Source organism: Pangasianodon hypophthalmus, chromosome 21, assembly GCF_027358585.1.
Source record: "Pangasianodon hypophthalmus isolate fPanHyp1 chromosome 21, fPanHyp1.pri, whole genome shotgun sequence".
NCBI classification, from domain to species: Eukaryota; Metazoa; Chordata; class Actinopteri; order Siluriformes; family Pangasiidae; genus Pangasianodon; species Pangasianodon hypophthalmus.
This window is the reverse complement of record NC_069730.1, coordinates 10,260,003-10,281,225: the sequence shown is the minus strand read 5'-3', so window position 1 is coordinate 10,281,225 and position 21,223 is coordinate 10,260,003. Positions and strand designations below refer to the sequence as shown.

Genomic DNA, 21,223 nt, shown 5'->3' with positions numbered 1-21,223 from the left:
TTCAGCTTTCTAGATATATTAACTTAAAACATGGCAGTTTTGGTAACAGACCACCCAGTTTTTAGGGGAACAGATAGTCTTAATGTAAATGACATAATATTTGGTTGCATATCCTTGCTTGCAATAACTATCAAGCCAGCATCCACTGACATCACCAAGCTTTTCCATGCTTGTATCTTTGGTTTCTTTCAGTTGTTTTTTTGTTTTGGGGGGTTCCTTCCTTCTCCTCTTGCATGTTCAATTGGGTTATGGTCTGGTGATTGACGTGGCCAGTCTAAAACCTTCCAATTTATCCCCTTGATGAATGCCTTTGCTGCGTTGAAAGTGTGTTTTGGGTAATTGTCTTGCTGAATGATGAAATTTCTCCCAAAAATATTGGATGTATTTCTCTGTAAATTGTTAGACAAAATGTTTCTGTAGACTTCTGAATTCATTCTGCTGCTACCATCATGAGATCCATCATCAATAAAGATTAATGAGCCCATTCCAGAAGCAGCCATGCAAGCCCAAGCCATGACACTACCTCCACCATGCTCGCCTGATGAGCTTGTATGCTTTGGATCATAAGCAAATCCTTTCTTTTTCCACACTTTGGCCTTTCCATCACTTTAGTAGAGGTTAATCTTGATTCCAGAAGTTTTTGTGGCCAATCTCTGAATTCCAATCTGGCCTTCTGATTTTTACTGCTAATGAGTGGTTTACATCTTGTGGTATGGATTCTGTGTTTCTGCTGTAAGTCTTCTTCAAATGGTGGCTTGTGATACCTTCACCCCTGCCCTGTGGAGCAGGGACATGCACGGGGGGTGGCTACATGGCCTGAGCCACTGCGCATTTGCCCTCACAGCAGGCAGAACAGCACTGTATGCTGTATGAGTGGAGAGGATTTCCCATCCCTGCTAAAAGCATTCTGTAATCACTCCGCTAAAGAGCCACTCTGTGGTTTCCATTTCCCTCTATGTCTGCTCACTGGAGATGACTGAAGGTAGACAGGTAGATATTAGCTGTGCATTACAATCCACATGACAGTCAGTGCTTGATCTGCAGAAGTATTTTGTAGTTTGTTTTTGTATTGCTGGTAATGTTTTGCTTTTGCTCCTGGTCTTCTAATAAGCTGTACAAAATATCAGCATTCTTGGAAGTCCGCTTGTCTAATCAAATTAGTGGGCTCAATCTGATCTAATATAAATAACATCAAATTTGCTGTTGTTGGTACACTTTGTAGACAATGCCACAGCACAGCAGATCATTGGTCCGCATGTTTGATTTGGCACAGGTTTTACACCGGATGCCCTTCCTGATGCAACCCTCCCATTTTTATCCGGGCTTGATACCGGCACCGAGAGTACACTCCCAGTGGCTTGGTTGGTTCCCTGTTAATACTAGTGTACAGAATTATACATTGTTACATTCTGGGGTATGTCCGCGTGTTTTTTGTGTTTTGTTCTCTCCCCTTTTCTCTCGCCCTCCCTCTCTTTCTCTCTGTCTGCAGTAGTTGCCCCATTGGATAATGTTCCTGTCTGTTTCGATTATCCCCGCTGATGTCATCAGCCGTGACAACCAATCAACCTCTGACCCCGCCTATTTAAAACCCGCAGCCATTCATTCATGAAGAAGTCGTTGTTGTCCTGGTTGTTTAAACTAAAACCCTGTTGTACCTCTGTTTGTTCTGTGTTGAGTTACGCTGCCTTACTGTGTTTGTTCTTGTATGTCAATTGTTCCATGTTTCCCCACTTTGTTCTAGTCACTTGTTTGACATACATGGTGCAGCACGCGGGAGGTCTGTTTTATTTGTATTAGACACATTCGGTTAGGAGCGAGCACCACCCTCTGTACTTTTGGTTTGGCTAGTTAGAATAGGTAGTTAGAGCGTCCTGGACGCTGAAGATTTATTTTCTATCTTTTGTTGTAGTTAGGTTTGAGGGTTTAAAATAGGTAGACTTGTTTTGTTTTGTTCATTTCTTTGCTTTGGTGCTGCTCGAGTCCCTTTTTCCCCTTTGGTGTCCTGTTAAGTGTTACTGTAAATAGTTTGTAAATATTACCACTCTCACCCGGCACTACACACTTTACCACTTGTATATAGATAAATAAATCACTTGGATTGTCTTGCACTATTGGTTACTGGTCCTTGACTACTCACGCGCAACTCATATTTTTAATAATCAAATAAATGTTATTCCCCACATATCCCTAGACTAATTGGGGTTGTAACATACATGTTAATACTAGTATACAGAATTTAAAAAACTAATATATTATAAATATTCTAAATGAGTTGTATCTTAGCATAATACAGATACAGTCAGGTCTGGAAGTATTTGGACAATGACAGAGTTTTTGTGATTTTGCCTTTATACACCACCACAATGGATTTGAAATAAAACAATCAAGATGTGATCAAAGTGTAGACTTTCAGCTTTATTTTAAGAGGTTCCACAAAAATATGGCATTTACCATTCAGGAATTACAGCCATTTTCAATAAAGTACCTCCATTTTCAGGGGCAAAGTGACAATTGTAAATATAACCATAATATTAATACTTTGATGAAAATCCTTTGCAGTCAATGACTGCCTGAAGTCTGGAGCCCAGGTAGGTGTATCATTGTCAAAATCTACAATCAAGAGACGCCTTCATGAATGTAAATACAGAGGGTTTACAGCAAGGTGCAAACCACGGGTAACATTCAAGAACAGGAAAGCCATATTAGACTTTGCCAGAAAACATCTAAAAAAGCCTCCCATGTTCTGGAATAAGATTCTTTGGACTGATGAAACCAAGATTAAGTTGAACGATGGGAAGACAAAAGTATGGTGAAAGAAAGGAACAGCTCATGATCCAAAGTATACCACAACATGGTGGAGGCAGTGTTATGGTATGGGCATGTATGGCTGCCAATGGAACAGGCTTACTGGTGTTTTTTGATGTGACTGCTGACAGAAGTAGCTAGGTGTATAAGGATATACTCTCTGCTCACATTCAGCCAAATGCTACAAAACTGATAGGACACCGCTTCACAGTGCAGGTGGATAATGACCCTAAACATACTGCGAAAGGAACTCAAGACTTTTTGAAGGCAAAGAAATGGAATATTCTTCAATGGCCAAGTCAGTTGCCTGATCTCAACCCAATAGAGCATGCTTTTCACTTACTGCAGACAAGACTGAAGGCAGAAAGACCCACAAACAAGCAGCAACTGAAAGTGGCTGCAGTGAAGGCCTGGCAAAGCATCCCCAGGGAGGAAACTCAGAATTTGAGTTTTGAGAACATGGGCTCCAGACTTCAGGCAGTCATTGCTGTTCTCAGTTTACATGCTTCCCTTGGGTAACATCATTAGAAGACATAGGATTAGTTTCCATTGTTATGCTGACGATACCCAGTTATACATCTCATCAAAACCAGATGAAATAAATAAATTGTCTAGATTAACTGAGTGTGTTAAAGATATAAAAGATTGGATGACTGATAATTTTCTGTTATTAAATCCTGATAAGACAGAAATATTACTTATTGGTCCAAAAACCAGTACACAAAAGCTCTCTCAATTCAACTTGCATTTAGAAGGATGTACTATTACTACTAGCTCGACAGTGAAAGACCTGGGCGTAATATTAGACAGCAGCTTGTCTTTTGAAAATCATATTTCCTATATTACTAAAACAGCCTTCTTCCACCTTAGAAACATTGTCAAGCTTAGGAACATTTTATCTGTATCTGATGCAGACAAGCTAGTTCATGCATTCATGACCTCCAGACTGGACTATTGTAATGCATTGCTAGGTGGTTGTCCTGCATCCTCAATAAACAAGCTACAGTTAGTCCAGAATGCAGCCGCCAGAGTTCTTACTAGGTCAAGAAAAGATGATCATATAACCCCAATATTATCATCCCTGCACTGGCTACCTGTTAAGTTTAGAATTGATTATAAACTAGCACTACTTACGTACAAGGCTCTAAATGGTTTAGCTCCCACGTATCTAGCCAGTCTTCTAACACGTCACAATCCACCACGCTCCTTAAGATCTCAAAACTCCGGACTTCTGGTAGTTCCCAGAATATCAAAGTCTACAAAAGGAGGTAGAGCGTTTTCGTATTTAGCTCCTAAACTTTGGAATAGCCTTCCTGACAGTGTTCGGGGCTCAGACACAGTCTCCCAGTTCAAACGTAGATTGAAGACATATATCTTTAGCCAGGCATACACTTAACACACACCATAACCTTGTACCTCAGTACATCTGATTAATTGCAAATTATGAGGGCTTACTAAAATTTGAACAGCAGCTACGCTAATTCCTTTTCCACTTGTTTCCCTTCTTCTATCCATCCCCGAGGCACATAGAGATTGTGCCAGCTCCAGTAGACGAGGCCAACCCTATGAGGATCCTGAGGCATCCAGAGATGGACCTGCTCCAGCCGGTTTCTGCCTCGTGAGGATTTGGGTGTTCAAAGCAATGCTGCCAACCCTATGTGGACTTTGAGGACTTTGAGGAAGACAACAACCTACATGACTATAAATAAATACAGAAAGGACATTGTTCATATCACACTCTCCAGTGTCACCCAAATGAGGATGGGTTCCCTTTTGAGTCTGGTTCCTCTCAAGGTTTCTTCCTCATATCATATAAGGGAGTTTTTCCTTGCCACAGTCGCCTGAGTCGCCTCAGGCTTGCTCACTAGGGATAATTCTGTCTAAGATCTAGGACTATTTGCATGTTTTTGTTTCTGTTTGCATGCTTTTTGTTTCTTATGTTCTGTAAAGCTGCTTTGAGACAATGTTCATTGTTAAAAGCGCTATACAAATAAAATTGAATTGAATTGAAATTGACTGCAAAGGATTTTCATCCAAGTATTAAAATTATGGTTACATTTACAATTATGTCACTTTGTCCAAATACCTTTGAGCCTCTGAAAATGGAGGTACTTTGTTTAAAATGGCTGTAATTCCTAAATGGTAAACACCATATTTTTGTGGAACCTCTTAAAATAAAGCTGAAGGTTTACACTTTGATCACATCTTGATTGTTTTATTTCAAATCCATTGTGGTGGTGTATAAAGGCAAAATCACAAAAACTCTGTCATTGTCCAAATACTTCCGGACCCATAGCGCCCATTCATTAGTGGGAGTTGTGTCTTTCCTTGAATGGATACAGCCATGGTAATATAATTATGGTGTACAGTTGATTCTGGCTCTTTTTGTATGACTACTATCAAATGGCTTTGATAATCCGTCCATCCATTTTCTGTACTGGGGCCTATCCCATGGGTCTTGGGGCACAAGGCAGGGGACACCCTGGACTGGGTGCCAATCCATCGCAGGGCACAATCGCACACACTCGCACCCATTCACACACTATGGACAATTTAGAGATGCCAATCAGCCTACAACACATCTTTGGATGGAGGGAGGAAACCCCTGAAGCACAGGGAGAACATGCAAACACACAGGGCGGAGGCAGGAATCGAACCCCTATCCCTGGAGGTGTGAGGCAAATGAGCCAAATGTGACTATCCCCTTTTAAGTTGCTTCCAGTTGGCAAATGCACAGATAAATCGACAAACAGATGAATGAATCTCTCACCTTCCACACAGTTAGTGGAGAAGAAGCCAATGTTTCTGGACTCAAGAGGGTTTTCGTGAGTGCAGTCAGGAGAACGGGTTTGAGGCTCAGACTCTCCTGTCAGAGAGGAATTGTCTACCTGAAAAGAAAGAAGCATCAAACAGAAATGAATGTAATAATAATAATAGAATAAAGTATTATTATTATTATTCAGTGAGGAAGTTGTTTCAAGTACAGAAGCTGTTGAGCTAGAGAACTCGTTAGCTGGCTGCATGGCTAATAGAACGTGTTGGTGAGTTTTCTGTATTTCTGCATTTCAAACTTGGTTATATCAGGCAAGAGTGAGAGATGAGCTAATAAAGTTATTTTATTCTCATAACACTTCTGTAATACTAAGCAATTACAAGACACAAATCCTTTTTGCAGTATGTAATTTGGGCTTGATCCTAGGAGAGCAAAATTGATAATCTTGTACCAAGGTGGAATGTATGAGTAATTGTGCTTTTTTTTATTTAAACCTTCAAAAAAACTAGTTATAAATTTTGAAGGTCTCCTCTTCTCTCATTCAGCCAATGATTGTAAGCCAATATATCAATCAAATGTACTCAGTTTAGCACCCAGTCTTTTCAGTTTAGCACGCATTCAAGTTTATCAGTGTAGAAAAAAAAAAACTATCAAGAATTTGCTGTGACCATCTCATACTACACAATGTAGTTAATACTATAGCTGTGTGTGCCTGAAGATGGATAAGCCAACGAACTGCAATGTGGATGATAACCCTGGATCCTCCTCAGTAAAATGTTTCCATTTGCTCGTATAAAATGAGGTGTCTTCTTTGCCTCCCTAGAAGGCATGATCTAATTTGAAAAAGCATGTTGTGGTAAGTTTTGCTAATTTGCTAGCATCAATGTTACTTTTCACATGAAAACATAACATTAACTTAATTGAATCCATTAAAAACACTTACTTTTTAATACTTGAGTACATTTAAAAGTAGCACTTTTTTTTACTTTCACTTGAGTACATTTTTGGCCAGATAATTCCACTTTTAATCAAGTAATTGACACATTACCTATACAACTGTACATTCACTTAAGTATAATTTCTTCACCCCTCTTCTTCCACAAGTAGCTTGCAATAGCACTTTTCCAGCAGAGAGCAACATTTCAAAATTTTACCTCCCGTAGCTTTAATTACCAGTAATTGATATGCATTTGAATCTATGCATGTGGTCATTTACAATTAAGTACTTCTCTGTACACTCCTGAGTTCCCTAATCAATCTAATCAAAAAACTATGTCATTCTAAAAATTCGTTACAATAAGTCTTTTAACATCAAACAAAATATGAAGAGAGCATTGACTAGTTTTGGATACAATTACACAATATAGTAATTTGTAATAAAATTACTTCAGTGCATTGCTTCTTGAGGTCCATTAGAGGAAGAGTGATACATACCAAAGACTATGATTTTTTTTTTGTATCATATCTTGGGAGCTGTGGGAGGAAGGTTTTATTTTCATCACTTTCATTTTGATGACAGTGAAGATGTATTAATATTTTTCTTTCTCAGTCTCTGACTCTTTGCTCAGCTTCTCTCATTCTCATACCTTGCAGCCACTGGAAGAGATGAACCGTAGGTCAGCCGGAATGCGATCGCCCCCCTTTATTTCAACCAGATCTCCCAGAACCACCTCCTCTGCATTGATTTGCTTCTTCTCACCCTCACGGATCACCAAAGCTTGCTATAAAACAGTGTGTGTGTGTGTGTGTGTGTGTGTGTGTGTGTGTGTGTGTGTGTGTGTGTGTGTTGGGGGGGAGGGGGGGTGTCAGAGAAGGAGAATATAAATCAAATGTGTTATTGATGGATAACACATTTTAATTAAAGATCTTATTTACGCACCTTACCTGGTTTGTAATCAGTAACAAAATCGGTAACAAAATAATGTTATATTTCTAACACATCAAGGTTCTCATTTTTACTTTTCTTTCATTTTTTACCTCATAAAGCCAGTAATCACCACAGCTTTCCATCAAGTAATCAAATCAAATTTCAATCAAAAAACATTATTTGTTTACAACATATACCAATAAACCATGGCTAACTTACCAGCCCTGTTTATGAACATACACACAAAAAAATGGACAGCACATCACCTCTAAAAATATCAAGGTATGGCATCAATCCCAGGCGTGGCAAGTTTCTGCTCTGCTCACGTGACTAAGTTCATAAAGCAGTTGCTAATTAGCTGCTTAGTTAAATTGGGGATGTGAGAACAGAGAAAACATCACTTGCTCTGTGTTCCAATACTGTTTTAAACACCCCCCTCATTGACTTCTCACAACTCATGGTCACTTGAAGCAGAATGGAAAGAGGAAAGAGGATGTGAATTTTTCAGCAGGAACACACTGCCATAAAAAGCATAAACAGTAGTTAAAGCAACTTCCTTGACAATTTGCAGTCAATTTCCTTCAAATTACATATATGGTTCCATCAGCTTGCTATCTACAGTTGCAATCAAAAATATTCAAACCCCCAAAGAAAGTAAGGATTTATAACTTTCAGTTATACTCAGGAACTGGCAATCTTGACCATGTGGAGGGCAACATGGATTCACAAAAATACCAAGCCATTTTGAGGAGGAATTATTATGCCTTCTGTGGTGAACTTGAACCTTTGTGATAACCCTAACCCTAACCCAAAGCTTGGTTAAGGAATCAGTCCTGGAATGTCCTGGAGTGGCCTTTTCAGTCTCCAGATTTAAATCCCATAGAAAATCTTTGGTGGAATTTAAAGAAAGTAGTTGAAACATGGAAGCCACCAAACCTCAATGAGCTGAAATGGGCAAAGATTCCACAAGAGAGGTGTCAGAAGCTTGTCAGCACTTACCGAAATCACTTATTAGAGGTTATCAAGGCAAAAGAATGCGCCACCAAGTACTGAGTGTGGGTGTTGAATAATAGTGCACATGGACATTTCAACTTGATGTTTTTCATTTAAACTCAAAATTATGTCAACTTATGTTAACAAAATTGCTTGTATGTAGCAATAAATATATTTTATTTACTGAGACTTGTTGTACATTTTCATTTAATTCTATACACATCATCATAATACCTTTTAAGGTGAGGGGGGTTGAATATTTCCAATTGCAACTGCAGCTAATAATAAAATAACAGTGTTATGTAAGTTGTCATGTACAGTATAGTTAAACCCAATTTGAACATAGTAAATATAATTGCATTATTTTTTTAGATATTTAAGCAATATCACAGGAGCAAGAGTGCAGTTACAAGAGTGCAGTTAATATCAGCATGGCTGCCATTCACCAATGCTTAATGGTGGAGGAGAGGGATGCAGAATGGATCATCGAGCTGGTGGTACTGGAGCAATTCGTCACTTGACTCCCGACAGGAATGGTGGAGTGGGCCATGTGCCATTGGCCCACGTCCCTCAACGAAGCCGTGCAGCTGGGGGGGTGGGGGTGGCAAAACCGGCCGTCTGAACCCAATTTCCTCCCCATTGTTTCTTGGAGGGTGGGGAGGGTTCCGCACCTCCACTCTTGGCAGATATTCCCCTCAGGGATTTCCCCTTGGAGCAGTCGCACAAGACCCTGAGGCACGCCTTTGACCAAATGAGAGTATTTGATGGTCAGCAAATTGAGCCTAACGTTGCACTATCACCACCCATATTGTTTGATTATTGATTATAGGTTATACCGAGCAATGCAGGACAATCAAACTGAAAGAGATGACCTAGTTGTTGTTTCCAAAAAAGCCATGGGAAACTTCTGTTCCAAGCAGCTCATCATAATCCCATGGATGTGCATTTAGGCCAGGAACATTAACCTATCTAATGGTTTTTTTCTATTGGCCGGTCATTTGCGGTCATGTGTACAGGTGGTGTCTGGTGAATCCCCAGCCACCTCAAAAGCACCAGGGCATCCATTACCCTTAATCGAGGTCCTCTTTTAAAGAATCAGCATGGACCTCGTTGGGCCATTAAAAAGGCGCACGAGAGGATATCACTTTGTGTTAGTCTTAGTTGATTATCCAAAGCGATACTCAGAAGGCGTGCTTCTGCACAACATCTCAGCCCGCAGTGTTGAGGAGGCACTCTTCTGTGTTACCTCCTGAGTTGGGATCCCAAAAGAGATCATGACTGACCACGGCACTACGTTCATGTCACTTCACGAACTTTACAAATTATCGGGGATTAAACTGATTCACAACAGTGTTTACCAGACAGATGGGCTGGTTGTACACTTTAATCAAACACTTAAAAATATAATTCATAAGTTCGTTCACGATGATGCACGGAATTGGGATATGTGGCTCATACTTATTGTATGGGCGCAAGACTCGTGGCATCTTGGAGGGAAAACTGGGAGGAGCGACTTTCTAATAGCAAAAATGAAATTCAGTACATTCTGAAACTGAGAGCTAAACTCCACACCTTAGATCACCTAACACAGGAGAATGAGCGTCAGGCCCAAGAACAACAGTCGCGCCTGTATGACAGGGGTAGTCGTCTACGGGAATTTGCACTGGGAGATAAAGTACTCATTTTAGTACCCACATCGAGCTCTAAATTACTCGCCAAATGGCAAGGACCCTTTGAGGTCACACAGCGAGAAGTCAACTATAAGGTCAGGCAATAGGTGTGATGCACTTCAAATTTACATTACATACACACAAATTTACATACACACACACACACGTACATATATATACACACACATAAATATACCACCTCAATCTCCTGAAACCGTGAAAAGAGGTGGTTCCTGTGGCTCTGGTGACAGTGGTTCCCGAGAGGTAGGAGCTGGGACCGGAGGCAAGTGCGACCCATTTCACCCTGGTCCCCTGCGGAGATCACCTCTCACCGTCCCAGAGAGCACAGGTTGCCAGGTTGAGAGAGGAATTTTCCAATGTGTTTTCCCCTCTACCCGGTCGCACAGACCTGATAGAGCACCACATTGAGACTCCTCCAAGTGTGGCTGTACACTACCAGTTAGCTGAACACAAAAAAATGTGTTCCAGGATGATCTCTTTCTTTTTGGCAGAACAAGAAGAAAGGTAGCTTTTAGCTGTTCTGTAACTGTATCCAAACAGTGATTACAGCAAGCAAAAACACACACATTGATGCTTCATTGGCAACGTTTTCTTAATGTCTGTGTGTATACAATCGTTATAAAATTGCGTGTGTGTGTTTATCTGGTGTTGTCATTAGTCCAGCCGCCCTCATTAAAAACAATCAGGCTATATTAAATCTGTTTAATACAGATGCAACATTTGATGATGAACTAAACCTTGTGATCCTGTTGCAGGCTGCATCTTTCAATTCACTCATGCGTTAACTGGCAGATCTTGACCGCTCAATATGGCAAAAGTGTCCCTGGATTTCAAGTTTACCTTCTCATCTAGTCCTTGAGAGTAAATGAATATGGCTTATAAACATGAATATATATGAATATGAACATATGAATATGATAAACTTACATAGAATTACTTTGTGTTAATTAATAAACTAGATCTACTGCATAAAAATAGTTCTTGCAAAACATATTATCCCTGGGGAGGATACGCCTCCCTTTAGCCCCTGATGTTTTGGGCCTCTCATGTTTTCAAATCCTAGAAACACCCCTGATCTGATGCCTTGCATTGATGAACGTCTCAATCGGTTAGGGGCAGTTCGCTCTTATTCGACACCAGACTTAACCAAGGGGTATTGGCAGATTCCGTGGACTCTAACTTGCAAAAAAAATGGCCTTTTCCACTCCGTTTGGTTTACAACCTTCTGTTTGGGTTGTTTGGAGCCCCAGCGACATTTCTGTTTCTGAGCGACCTGTGCTGTACATCAGCCAGAAGCTCCCTGTGAGGGAGACCAAGTACAGCACCAATTGAGACAGCATGTCCGGTCAAGTGGGTGGTCCTCACCCTCTGATACTACCTACTGGGGTGCCCTTTCACCCTCTGTTCTGATCACGCCGCACTCCAGTGGCTCCACCGCATGAAGGATGCCAACATGCAGATCACTCGTTAGTATCTGGCACTTCAACCATTCAAGGTGGTCCACATACTGCGAGTGCAGATGGTGGTGGCGGGTTACCACTCCTGCCGGGGAGGAGTCAGCTGCAGGTGGGATGGCTCCCTGGAGTCGAGTGGTGGGGGTATGTGGCGACGGAGGAATGGTCAAGTGTCAGCTGTGGATGGAGAGGAGGCGGGTTGACCCAGCAGGTAAGACATGATGATTCTCACTTGTGGCAGTCTACTTATTTGTGTCCCTAACCCACAAGAGAGACTGATGGAGTGTGATATCGCTTTGCAGAGCTTGCTAGACACACACACGCAAGAAGGATGAACTTGAACCTGACGGAGCAAAAGCTGCGAGTCCGGGACAGACCTGTTTCCTGTCGTTGTGTTCTTTTTTTGGTGAGTTTTGATAGTGCGCTGAAAAGCGCAGAATGAATAAACGCAAGCCCGGGGCGCAGTTACAATTTATCCTGTCTCTCTCCAAGCCCTCACACAAGGTGGTTCTATAGTGACATTTCAGATAGAATATAGCCAAATATTCTGTTTATTTTTGCTCCGCTAGTGGAAAAGATCCTGAAGAAGCCACACTCACATTATAGCATGTTGGCTAGCTCACTAGCTAGCTCACATTGATTTGTACATTCCCATTAACGGTGCTTCTGGTAATTTGGCATCCCTTCTTCCTTTTCAACTGCAACTGACGAGCTTTCATATTTTAAGCCAAAAGTTATATTCCTGAAAAGTATCGTTTGCTATGTCCATGCCACATGTGGCCCATATTTTTGTGTTCTTACCTGTGCCATATGGGATTCAGAACATATGGGATTCAGATTTGGCCATACCAAGTGCCATACCACATCTTGGCCAAATGTACTAGATAGCAGTCACATATGGTCAAAGTGTACATGCTACTTGGGTTGTGTTACAATACTGTTTAATGAACTCTAAAAACTAAATAAAAAATATTCTCTCTCACTGCATCTGGTAGAGACAGAATTTAATTATTTTTTAGTGTTGACAGTGTGGAGGAACCGATGTTGTCTCGTGTAGTTTAGCAGGTCTACCCATAATGTAACGTTTATTGATAGTTTTTTTTTTACTGTGATATTTTTCACATATACTGTATTAATTTTGGAAAACTGATGCAACAGTTCAACATGCTTTCATGTTATTGTTATTTATTGCTGTTTGTAGCATAGCTGTTTGTATCGCTGCTTTTTAGGGAGCATGTTTTCAGTAAGCATTCAATTTGGAGTGATTAAAAATGTTTGATAAGGTGTAATTTGTGTAGTAACATTATATAATGTCAGTCTTGTTATACGAGTACTATTTACTGTTCTTTTGTTCTGTAGAAGCTTTTATGAATTACTATCATGAAGATGGTGATGGGTAGGTAGTGAGGGAAGATAAGAGGAGTGACTTGTCATTATCTTCAGTTGTATAAATGTTTGTGTGTTGACCAATTGTTTTACAGTTATTGTTTAGATTGTACCAATTAGTTTGCTGTACTGTATAATCGTATGTTTACTTCATTATTCTGTCCTTTCTTGATTATCCCAAAATATGCACAGAAGCACTGAAACCAATTGTATTTACTGCCTGTTGTCTCTTAGGTCAGACTCTGTTATTGTCGTGAGAGGTAGGCTGAAGCGGATGCAAGTGCAGTTAGAGTTTATTGTAAAAACTGGCAGACAAATCCAAATTGTAAGGCAAAGGCAAACCAAACAAATAGGGCGAAACCAAAATCCAGAAAACAGATAGCAAACAAGATCAGAAAACCAGAATAAAAATACACAAAATGTATGGCTTGGTAAGGTCAGGTAAAAACACACTGAGCATTACTTCCCAACTGTCTGTGGTTTGCTTATTTAGGTGTGGGTGTGATTGTGAACCAGTATGCATGGTTAAAAGTCCGTTGACAGAACATGACAGAGTTTGCGTGTTTTGGGACGTGTAGTCCAGGGTGGCCATGTCTGTAGGCCGCAGTGTGTTCTGAGAAACAGTTCTCAGCAGATACGGGAGTTGACCTGACAGTTATTAAATGCAGTAAAGTCTTATATAATTTGATTGTAAGACCAATTTTATGCACCTGTATACAGATGGGTGACAAAGGAAAAAAACACAAAAAGTGCCTTGCTAAGGTGTTGGGCTACCACGAGCTGCAAGAACACTGCAACTTGGCATAGATTTTGTAGGACTGTAATGGAGAGATGAACACCATTCATTGAAAAGATATTCAATAAATATCTGGTGTTTTGATATTAATGGAGTGCCGTTGCAGTGACAAAGGCAGACATTGTTTTTCTACAATTGCTGGCAATTTAAAGGTACTTAATAGAATGCCCTTTATGTAATATGTAACCTACAGCAATATACAATTTTAACATACTGTTTAATGTGCTGGTATTGCATAGGCTCTCAACCATGGGGTCACCTGAGATGTGGATGTGGTTGCGGGACTTTTTTTTTTTTTTTTTTTTTTAACCAGCCATTATTTCTAATGTAGATTGATACACAAAAACCTGGTTCATAAATGATTTCAAAATAATAAATTAAACTTTTAGATTATTGTTAAACATTTCATTAGCCTTCATTTGGAGCTCCTCTAATTTTACACCAGACCTCAGCAATGTAACATCCAACATACTGGATTTTTACTCGCCACTGATTTTGCATATGTTCTGTAATATGTACTGTAGTTTATGTGGCTTTATCACACTACCCAGGCTCTAGGAATATGATTTTTATTCTGTAGGCAATACAATAATGACAATAGAAAAAAACAGAGTTACAACTCTTGTAATAACTGGTAATACACATGAATGCTGTTGTGTGCATTTTGTAAGTAAATGGTTAAATTCAAGATGGAATGAACCTGGAGGCAGAAAGATTGGAATGAGAAGCCTCTATGCCCAACAAACTGACCTGTGGCACCATGTTCTTGAAGGAGTCCATGATGCGTGAACTCTTGGCCTCTTGGTAATAGGAAAAGCAGCCAGTGATGATGACCACAGCAGCCAGGACTACTCCCAAATATAACTATCATATAAAGGGAGGGAGGGAAAGAGTGATTCACTGGTATATTAATGTAAATCAAATTTTAACTTAAAAACACAACCATAAGAGTTATCATTTTGACTGTGTCCAGATAAACATATAAATAGCTTGGTAAAAGTTGCAGTAACATCAACACTGAACAGTTCATTAAAGAAGCACTATGTAATTTTTTTATATAACAATTGCAATAAAAACACTATCCATCTTTTTATTTTAAGTCTAGACACACACAAAACTTGCAGAAAACCTCAAACAGAACCTAATATGTTTACTGAAACCATACCTTTTTGTTAAAGGAAACTGAGGTGGGGTCAAGTTAAACTGGGGTGGGGTCAAGTTAACTTCAGTGTTTAGCATTGATAACTATGAACATAGCGTGAAGCTATTAGCTACTACATTTTCTAGTAGTGTGGTGGTAGCTTTTCAACGTTTGAAATCAAACCGCTTATAATTTGTTGTTTTATCAGATTTTACCAATATTCAAATTGGTTAAAGCAGAATGGCACATACTGTATGTTCTTATTGACTAGTTTAGAGCTACACTCACATTGTCATTGGCTGGCTCTTCCTCAGTTGCGAACTGGATACCATAAGCAAGGAAACACAAGACAGCACCGATCCACAAGAGGATGGAGAACCCTCCAAACAATTGTTTACAGAATTTCACCCACTCTGGGATGGTTGGAGGTGGAGTCAGAACATTAGGCCCATCCCGTGCCAGGAGCTCCAATGCTCTTTTATGGGTCAGGCCCTGAGGAAGAGAAGCAAATGGCTATCAAATTCAGAACTGACATATGATGGTTCAAACATCATTAGTAAGAAGTTCAGAAACTTGGAGTGCTACTGACATTGATACTATTCCTCCTCTGATATGAGTAACATTGAAACTTGTTTTTGATTCATAGCCTCTTTTGCGAAGAATGGATTGCAAAGGACATGTGTGGCAGCACAGTAAAATAATTTTTGTTTTGTCTGTATGTTTTGTAATATATAAGGATGATGGGCCAAAAGTTTGAGTCCACCATCAAGAACTGTTCCTTTTCCATTTATGGCTTCATCCTGGACAAGGCCATGGATGATCTGGAACAGTGTTAATTATTCCTGGCATTCATGCCATATTGTTACTAATTCATTCAATACGCCGTACTTGGAATTAGCCTCACACTGTTCCCTAGTGTGTAGTGCTGGGGCTACTTCACATTTTCCGTGCCAGCATCAACACATCCTAGCCTGATTTAGGAGCTTAAATTAAAAAAAAAAACACAGACTCAATGACTAGGGTGGCTTCTTGCTTCATAGCTGTGGTTCATAATTCCAGGTCCATTAAACTCAGACACTGGGTATGTTTGCATTTTGGTGGTCTAACACCAGCCACAGCATGATGAATCTCTGATTAGTCAAAGGCAGCCATGATACATGGGTCTTAGAGTATAACCTATTCCTTCAGAAAAAAATTGATATTAATGAAGTGAATACTGTTGATTAGAGATATGATTAATCTTACTTTAAACAGGTCCACCTCATAGCGAGCTGACAACTCTTCCAGAGAGAGCTTATGATCATCCTGCAGCAACACACAAAAACAGAAGTACTTGATGTACCTTCTACACACAGCAGTTAACATACAGGCCATATAGGGAAAGTTATGGCATGTGTAAAAAAAGAAACACACAAGTTCTCACCAAAGCTGCCTCTTTCTTCAGCTCATCCAAATCTTTATCTTTCTTTTTCTTCTTTCCATTGTTCTGAGAAGCCTCAGGGCTCATATCACGTCCATACTGAGAGAGATATAAAGGGAGAGCATGCACAGAAAAATCATACTGTTTTTCATTTTTATCATGTGTGAATGGGATCATGTCTCTTTCAGAATGACATTCTGAAATTCAAGAAATTAAACTTCTTCACACCTAATTCAACACAAGTAAAACCATAATATAATCACAGATTTGCTGAGTGAGAATTAATCAGTCAAGCTTTTTGTAAGGAATGGTGAGTTGAGATGGATGGAATTGCTGTAAAAGGAGTTTTATTAGAGAGGCAGGCAGACAAATCCAAAATGTGAATCCAAAGACGGAAAGAGGAAACAGAGGAGGGTCAGGCTATTTACAAACAACAATAATTGGGATTATCAAAATACACAAAACAGGGAACGAAACTAGAGGCCTGTTTCACGAAGCGATTTGAACAAACTCAGAGTTGCAGAGTAAGTTTTGAGTTAACAAATCCAAACAAATCCAACCCGGGTTAATTAAGGTTAACAGCTTTCATGACGCTGGTTATCAACTTTCTCAGTCAACCCAGGTTTCAACTCTGAATCAATGTTTACTCGGGGTGTGCATGCATATAAAAGCCAGACGTTTGCAGCAAGCAGCCAATAGTGTTCAACATGGAAAAAAAAAAACTGGTGCAAGAAATTATTATGCAGAAATATGAGGAATTTAAACCTACACTAACTGCAAAAAAGTAATACCACTGCGACTGCCAAAGCACGGGAAATTGCTGATTGTGTAAATGCGCAAGTTCAAGTTCACAATGAGACTAAACTGACTGAAAACGTCTAACTCCAACATATTTGAACTCTGAGTTTGTTCAACTCACTTCGGGCAACAGGCCTGAGGGTTTAATATACAAACTAATCAATGGTAAAACTGAAAACAGTGTTGAACAATAAGGACACATGATGGAAACGACCAATAACAATACAAGGGTCGAGGCAGGGCGTGAACCAAAACAAAACTCCAAAAGGTAAACACATGAAAACACGGAAGTGGGCTGTCATGCGCACTGAGCACTTCTGCATGCAGTGCTTGGTGCCGGGGGGAATCCCAGACACTTTTCTTGTATAAAATTTCTGTGTAGGGCCAGATTTTTACTGGGGATTTTGAATGTGTTTAGGGTGCTATTAATAGCAGTCTCACAGACGAACACAAAGAGGTTATATGTAACAGAAATTGTGGGACCAAAAGGTTTAGTGTCAGGTAAAATTGGTAATAATAGCAACCATGCTTTTAAGGTCATTCCTCTGTGTGAGCCACTTCGGATGTAATATGACAACTCTTCAGGATATTTATGATACCAAGGTCAAGAAGCATGCTAGTAAGATTATAAGCAGCCCCTCTCTGTCTCATCTCTTTCAACCCCTTGCCACTTGCCAAAGACTCTGAGCCATCAAAGCTAGAACACATGAACAGCTAGGCACATGAACAGCTTTTTCCCTAGAACTGTAGTCATTCTGCTCAAATGTATCACCAAGGCTTATGCGATATAATGATTTTATCACCCCTACATGATATTACGTTGCCAAAATATCCATTGACATTTATCACCAATTAGCCTATATAATATTACCATACCTCTCCAGCCATTATGCATTTGCGTAGAAGCTTCGCAAAAACATCAGAGTATACTTGCATGAGTTATCACACAAAAATAGGCCAAAAGAGCAGTCTTTTTTTCCCCAGTAAAATGCGAGATGGGCCAAGTGGTGTGTGAATCTGGAATAATTTGCACAGGTGTTATTTTCGTATTTTTGCTGCATAACTTAAAAATAAATAACACAAATTTCACAGAAATATAACAAGATCCACAAATAAACAATTAGTGATTCACAAATATAAAATGAGATGCATAAGTATTTATGTAATTCAGAAGTTTACTCGCCCTGTTGTTTGTAGATCGCTCCGTGTGCATTTGTGCATCACGTGGCATTTGTCAGATGGCCTGCATTTATTTGTCAATTTCTGAAACATTTCACGTTGGCTTGTGCAGTTCAATCTACAAATTATTCAAACCTATCACAGCAGTTATATGCTCAACTGATCAACAAGTGCCAGGGAGGGACTTCTGTAGCGCGCAATTGGAGTGGAGAAATGTTGGCTAATACCTCAAGATAAGTTTAGGAACATTTTCTTGCTTGTGAAATTAAAATCCAATACAAAAAGGAAATAAAACGTTACTCTTCTGGACGATTAAATTTTTATCGTGATATTTTAAAATGGAAAATTGCAATCAGGGAAAAAACAATACTGCACAAGCCTAGTATCATCTGTACAACAGTGCAAAATTAATCTATCATTGCACAATGACCATATCGCATTGTACTATACTGTATATAATACTTAAAATATTTTTTGCTCATATGCACATATTCAATATCCTTTATACCTCTATTCCATTATTCTTCCTCTATATAATTTTCATATTTTTGGCATATTTATAAATAGTCCAGTGTTGCCTGTTTTTGGTATGCAAACACCAAAACAAATTCCTTGTAAGTGTAAGATTTCTGGCAAATAAAATGCATTCTGATTGTAATTCTAACATAGGCAGTGATCTCAAGCTAAAAATAGAACTGAGCCTTTAAAGATAGAATTGAGGATTCTCTTTGTTTTTTAGCAGTTAAGATTTAGGTTATAGTTTTCTGACTAGTGGAAAAATTCAAAACTTGAAACAGTTTCCATTGAGCATTAATTTTCATTCATCTTCAGTACTTGGTTTGTCCTAGTCAGGGTGGCAGTGGATTTGGAGCCTATCCCAGGAACAATGGTTGAAAGGTGGCAGAATTCACCCCAGATGGGACACCACTCCATCACAGGGCACCCCTCAAACACATTCTAGTGGCAATTTTGTGTAGCCAATTCACCTACCTGCATGTTTTTAGACAGTTTGAGGAAGTCAGAGAACCTGGAGGAAACCATGCAAAGCTCCACACAGACAGTAAAGCCAAGCTGGGGATCAAATCTAGGATGCTGCAGCTGTGAGGTAACAGCACTACCCACTACACCATTGTGCTGGACTACCTTAATATGCAGAATACAAAATGACTTGTATGGAAATGATGCAACAAGTGTGCACTGGATTTTATAGCCTGGGGTGAAAAACTTTGAATAAAGATAGAATGCCAAAAGATACATAATAAGTTTCAGGAAAGACTTTCAGACACTTGAGTGGCTGAAGTGACACTCATTTCCAGTGTCAAATTCAGTGTAATCTTTGCAGTTACCCAGACTGTATGAGATATTTCCACTGCAGGCAGATTTGGAATTTTCTGTTTAATTCTCAATTTAATTTTAACTTTAATTCCCCTCTTTGCCTTTTTTTATTCTATTTTATCAGTTCACACCCCATTTTGTTACTACTGTGTTGTTGCACAGCCAAATGAAATGTCTCTGCCACAGGACTGAAACACAATTACTTGACATACTGTCATTAAAAAGTCATACTGCTCTGTAGTAAAACAGCATGTAACACCCATGCAGTGCATGATTTTGCACCTAAACTATAGAGGTTGCTGGTAATGTGTTTCTGTCCACCATCAATGTTCTGGATTCTACTGTGTATAGTAAGAAAGTATAGTGGAGTATAAGAAAGACTAAGGAGGTTTAAGAGAGTGGTAGAATGTATTGAAGTAACCCTTAAAAATGGTTCTTCAGTGTTTCGTTGAATAGTTAAGTGTTCTTAGATTCCTACAGGGGGTCTGAACCCTCTCTGAAAGTAAAACCCTTCACTGTAAGGGCCTACAGAGTTCTACAGAGAACAGTACCATATATCAGAGAGAGAGAAAGAGAGGGGGAGAAATTATGTGTGTGAGTCAGAGAGAAAGTATATATTTGTGCACTGAAACAGCACAGCACATGGGACTGATGGAAATCATTTGCTCCTGTCACTCTTCCTCTGCTCAGGGTGTGTGTGTGTGTGTGTGTGTGTGTGTGTGTGTGTGTGTGTGTGAGAGAGAGAGAGAGAGAGAGAGAGAGAGCATATTGTGCAAAAGGATTACATGGCAGCAAAAAATGTAAATAATAAAATAAATATTTTTAAAACTGCCCTCATCTGCAGGATATTTCTTATGCGCAATTTAAACATATATATGTTAGACTTAAAACTAGGCTTTCCATAAGCCAATTCAGAGAGAAATATAACAGGCAATCATTGCTGTGCTATACTTCATACTTGTTATCCCATTTTAATCCTAACTTATATATGACAACAGTACCAGCAAATACTTAATAAGCTCATATATGGTATGACTGTAACACAGACTAATGTTATATCAGTATATTAATAGTATATTATACTAGTATAGTACATATAGTATATTCTATATACTTTCGTACATTAATACATATATATAATGTACGTACACACACACTATATAGCATGCTATCTTATTCAATGCATCAGTGCAGATATGTATATAATAAAAGTACTTATAGATAAATCAGAGAGAAAAACTCACCCCTTTCCCCATGTTCTAAAAGTATGAAAGACAGATGTCGTTCTCTCTCAACACGTGTTTAAAGGAGGGGTGGTCTTTTTTGGGATTGCCACCTCCTACTTCCACCTTCTGACCCCTCTCTTCCAACACACACACACACACACACACACACACACTTTTCAACCACCCATGCTAAAAGGTTTAATGTTTGTGTGCACTGCTTGTGTTGAAGTAAGTGCATGACATATTGTATCCAATGTTTGATATTGTATGTACTGTATGTAATATCTGGTGTTTTGCAATTGAATGTTTTATTTTCTGGTTTTTGCTGGGCTGGTGCATCTGACAGTACTTTTGACTTG

The 21,223-nt window shown here is 39.4% G+C and overlaps 1 protein-coding gene across 3 annotated transcripts in view; it reads right to left on the bottom strand.

The window, feature by feature from the left end:
* The window catches only part of atp1a2a (ATPase Na+/K+ transporting subunit alpha 2a), a 74,034-nt gene extending 53,091 nt beyond the window's left edge, over window positions 1–20,943 (bottom strand). The window contains exons 1-7 of one of the 3 annotated variants that reach the window (XM_053227529.1): window positions 20,883–20,943; window positions 16,330–16,425; window positions 16,152–16,211; window positions 15,195–15,398; window positions 14,516–14,629; window positions 7,165–7,299; window positions 5,576–5,693 (exon numbers count right to left, since the gene is read on the bottom strand). In XM_053227529.1, the coding sequence (XP_053083504.1) occupies window positions 5,576–5,693; window positions 7,165–7,299; window positions 14,516–14,629; window positions 15,195–15,398; window positions 16,152–16,211; window positions 16,330–16,425; window positions 20,883–20,894 (739 nt within the window). In that variant the 5' untranslated portion in view covers window positions 20,895–20,943. Of the gene's footprint in view, window positions 1–5,575; window positions 5,694–7,164; window positions 7,300–14,515; window positions 14,630–15,194; window positions 15,399–16,151; window positions 16,212–16,329; window positions 16,426–20,882 lie in introns of those variants that run through there. The other 2 variants (XM_026925209.3, XM_053227530.1) reach the window with 2 other exon arrangements.
* Window positions 20,944–21,223: the final 280 nt, after the last annotated feature.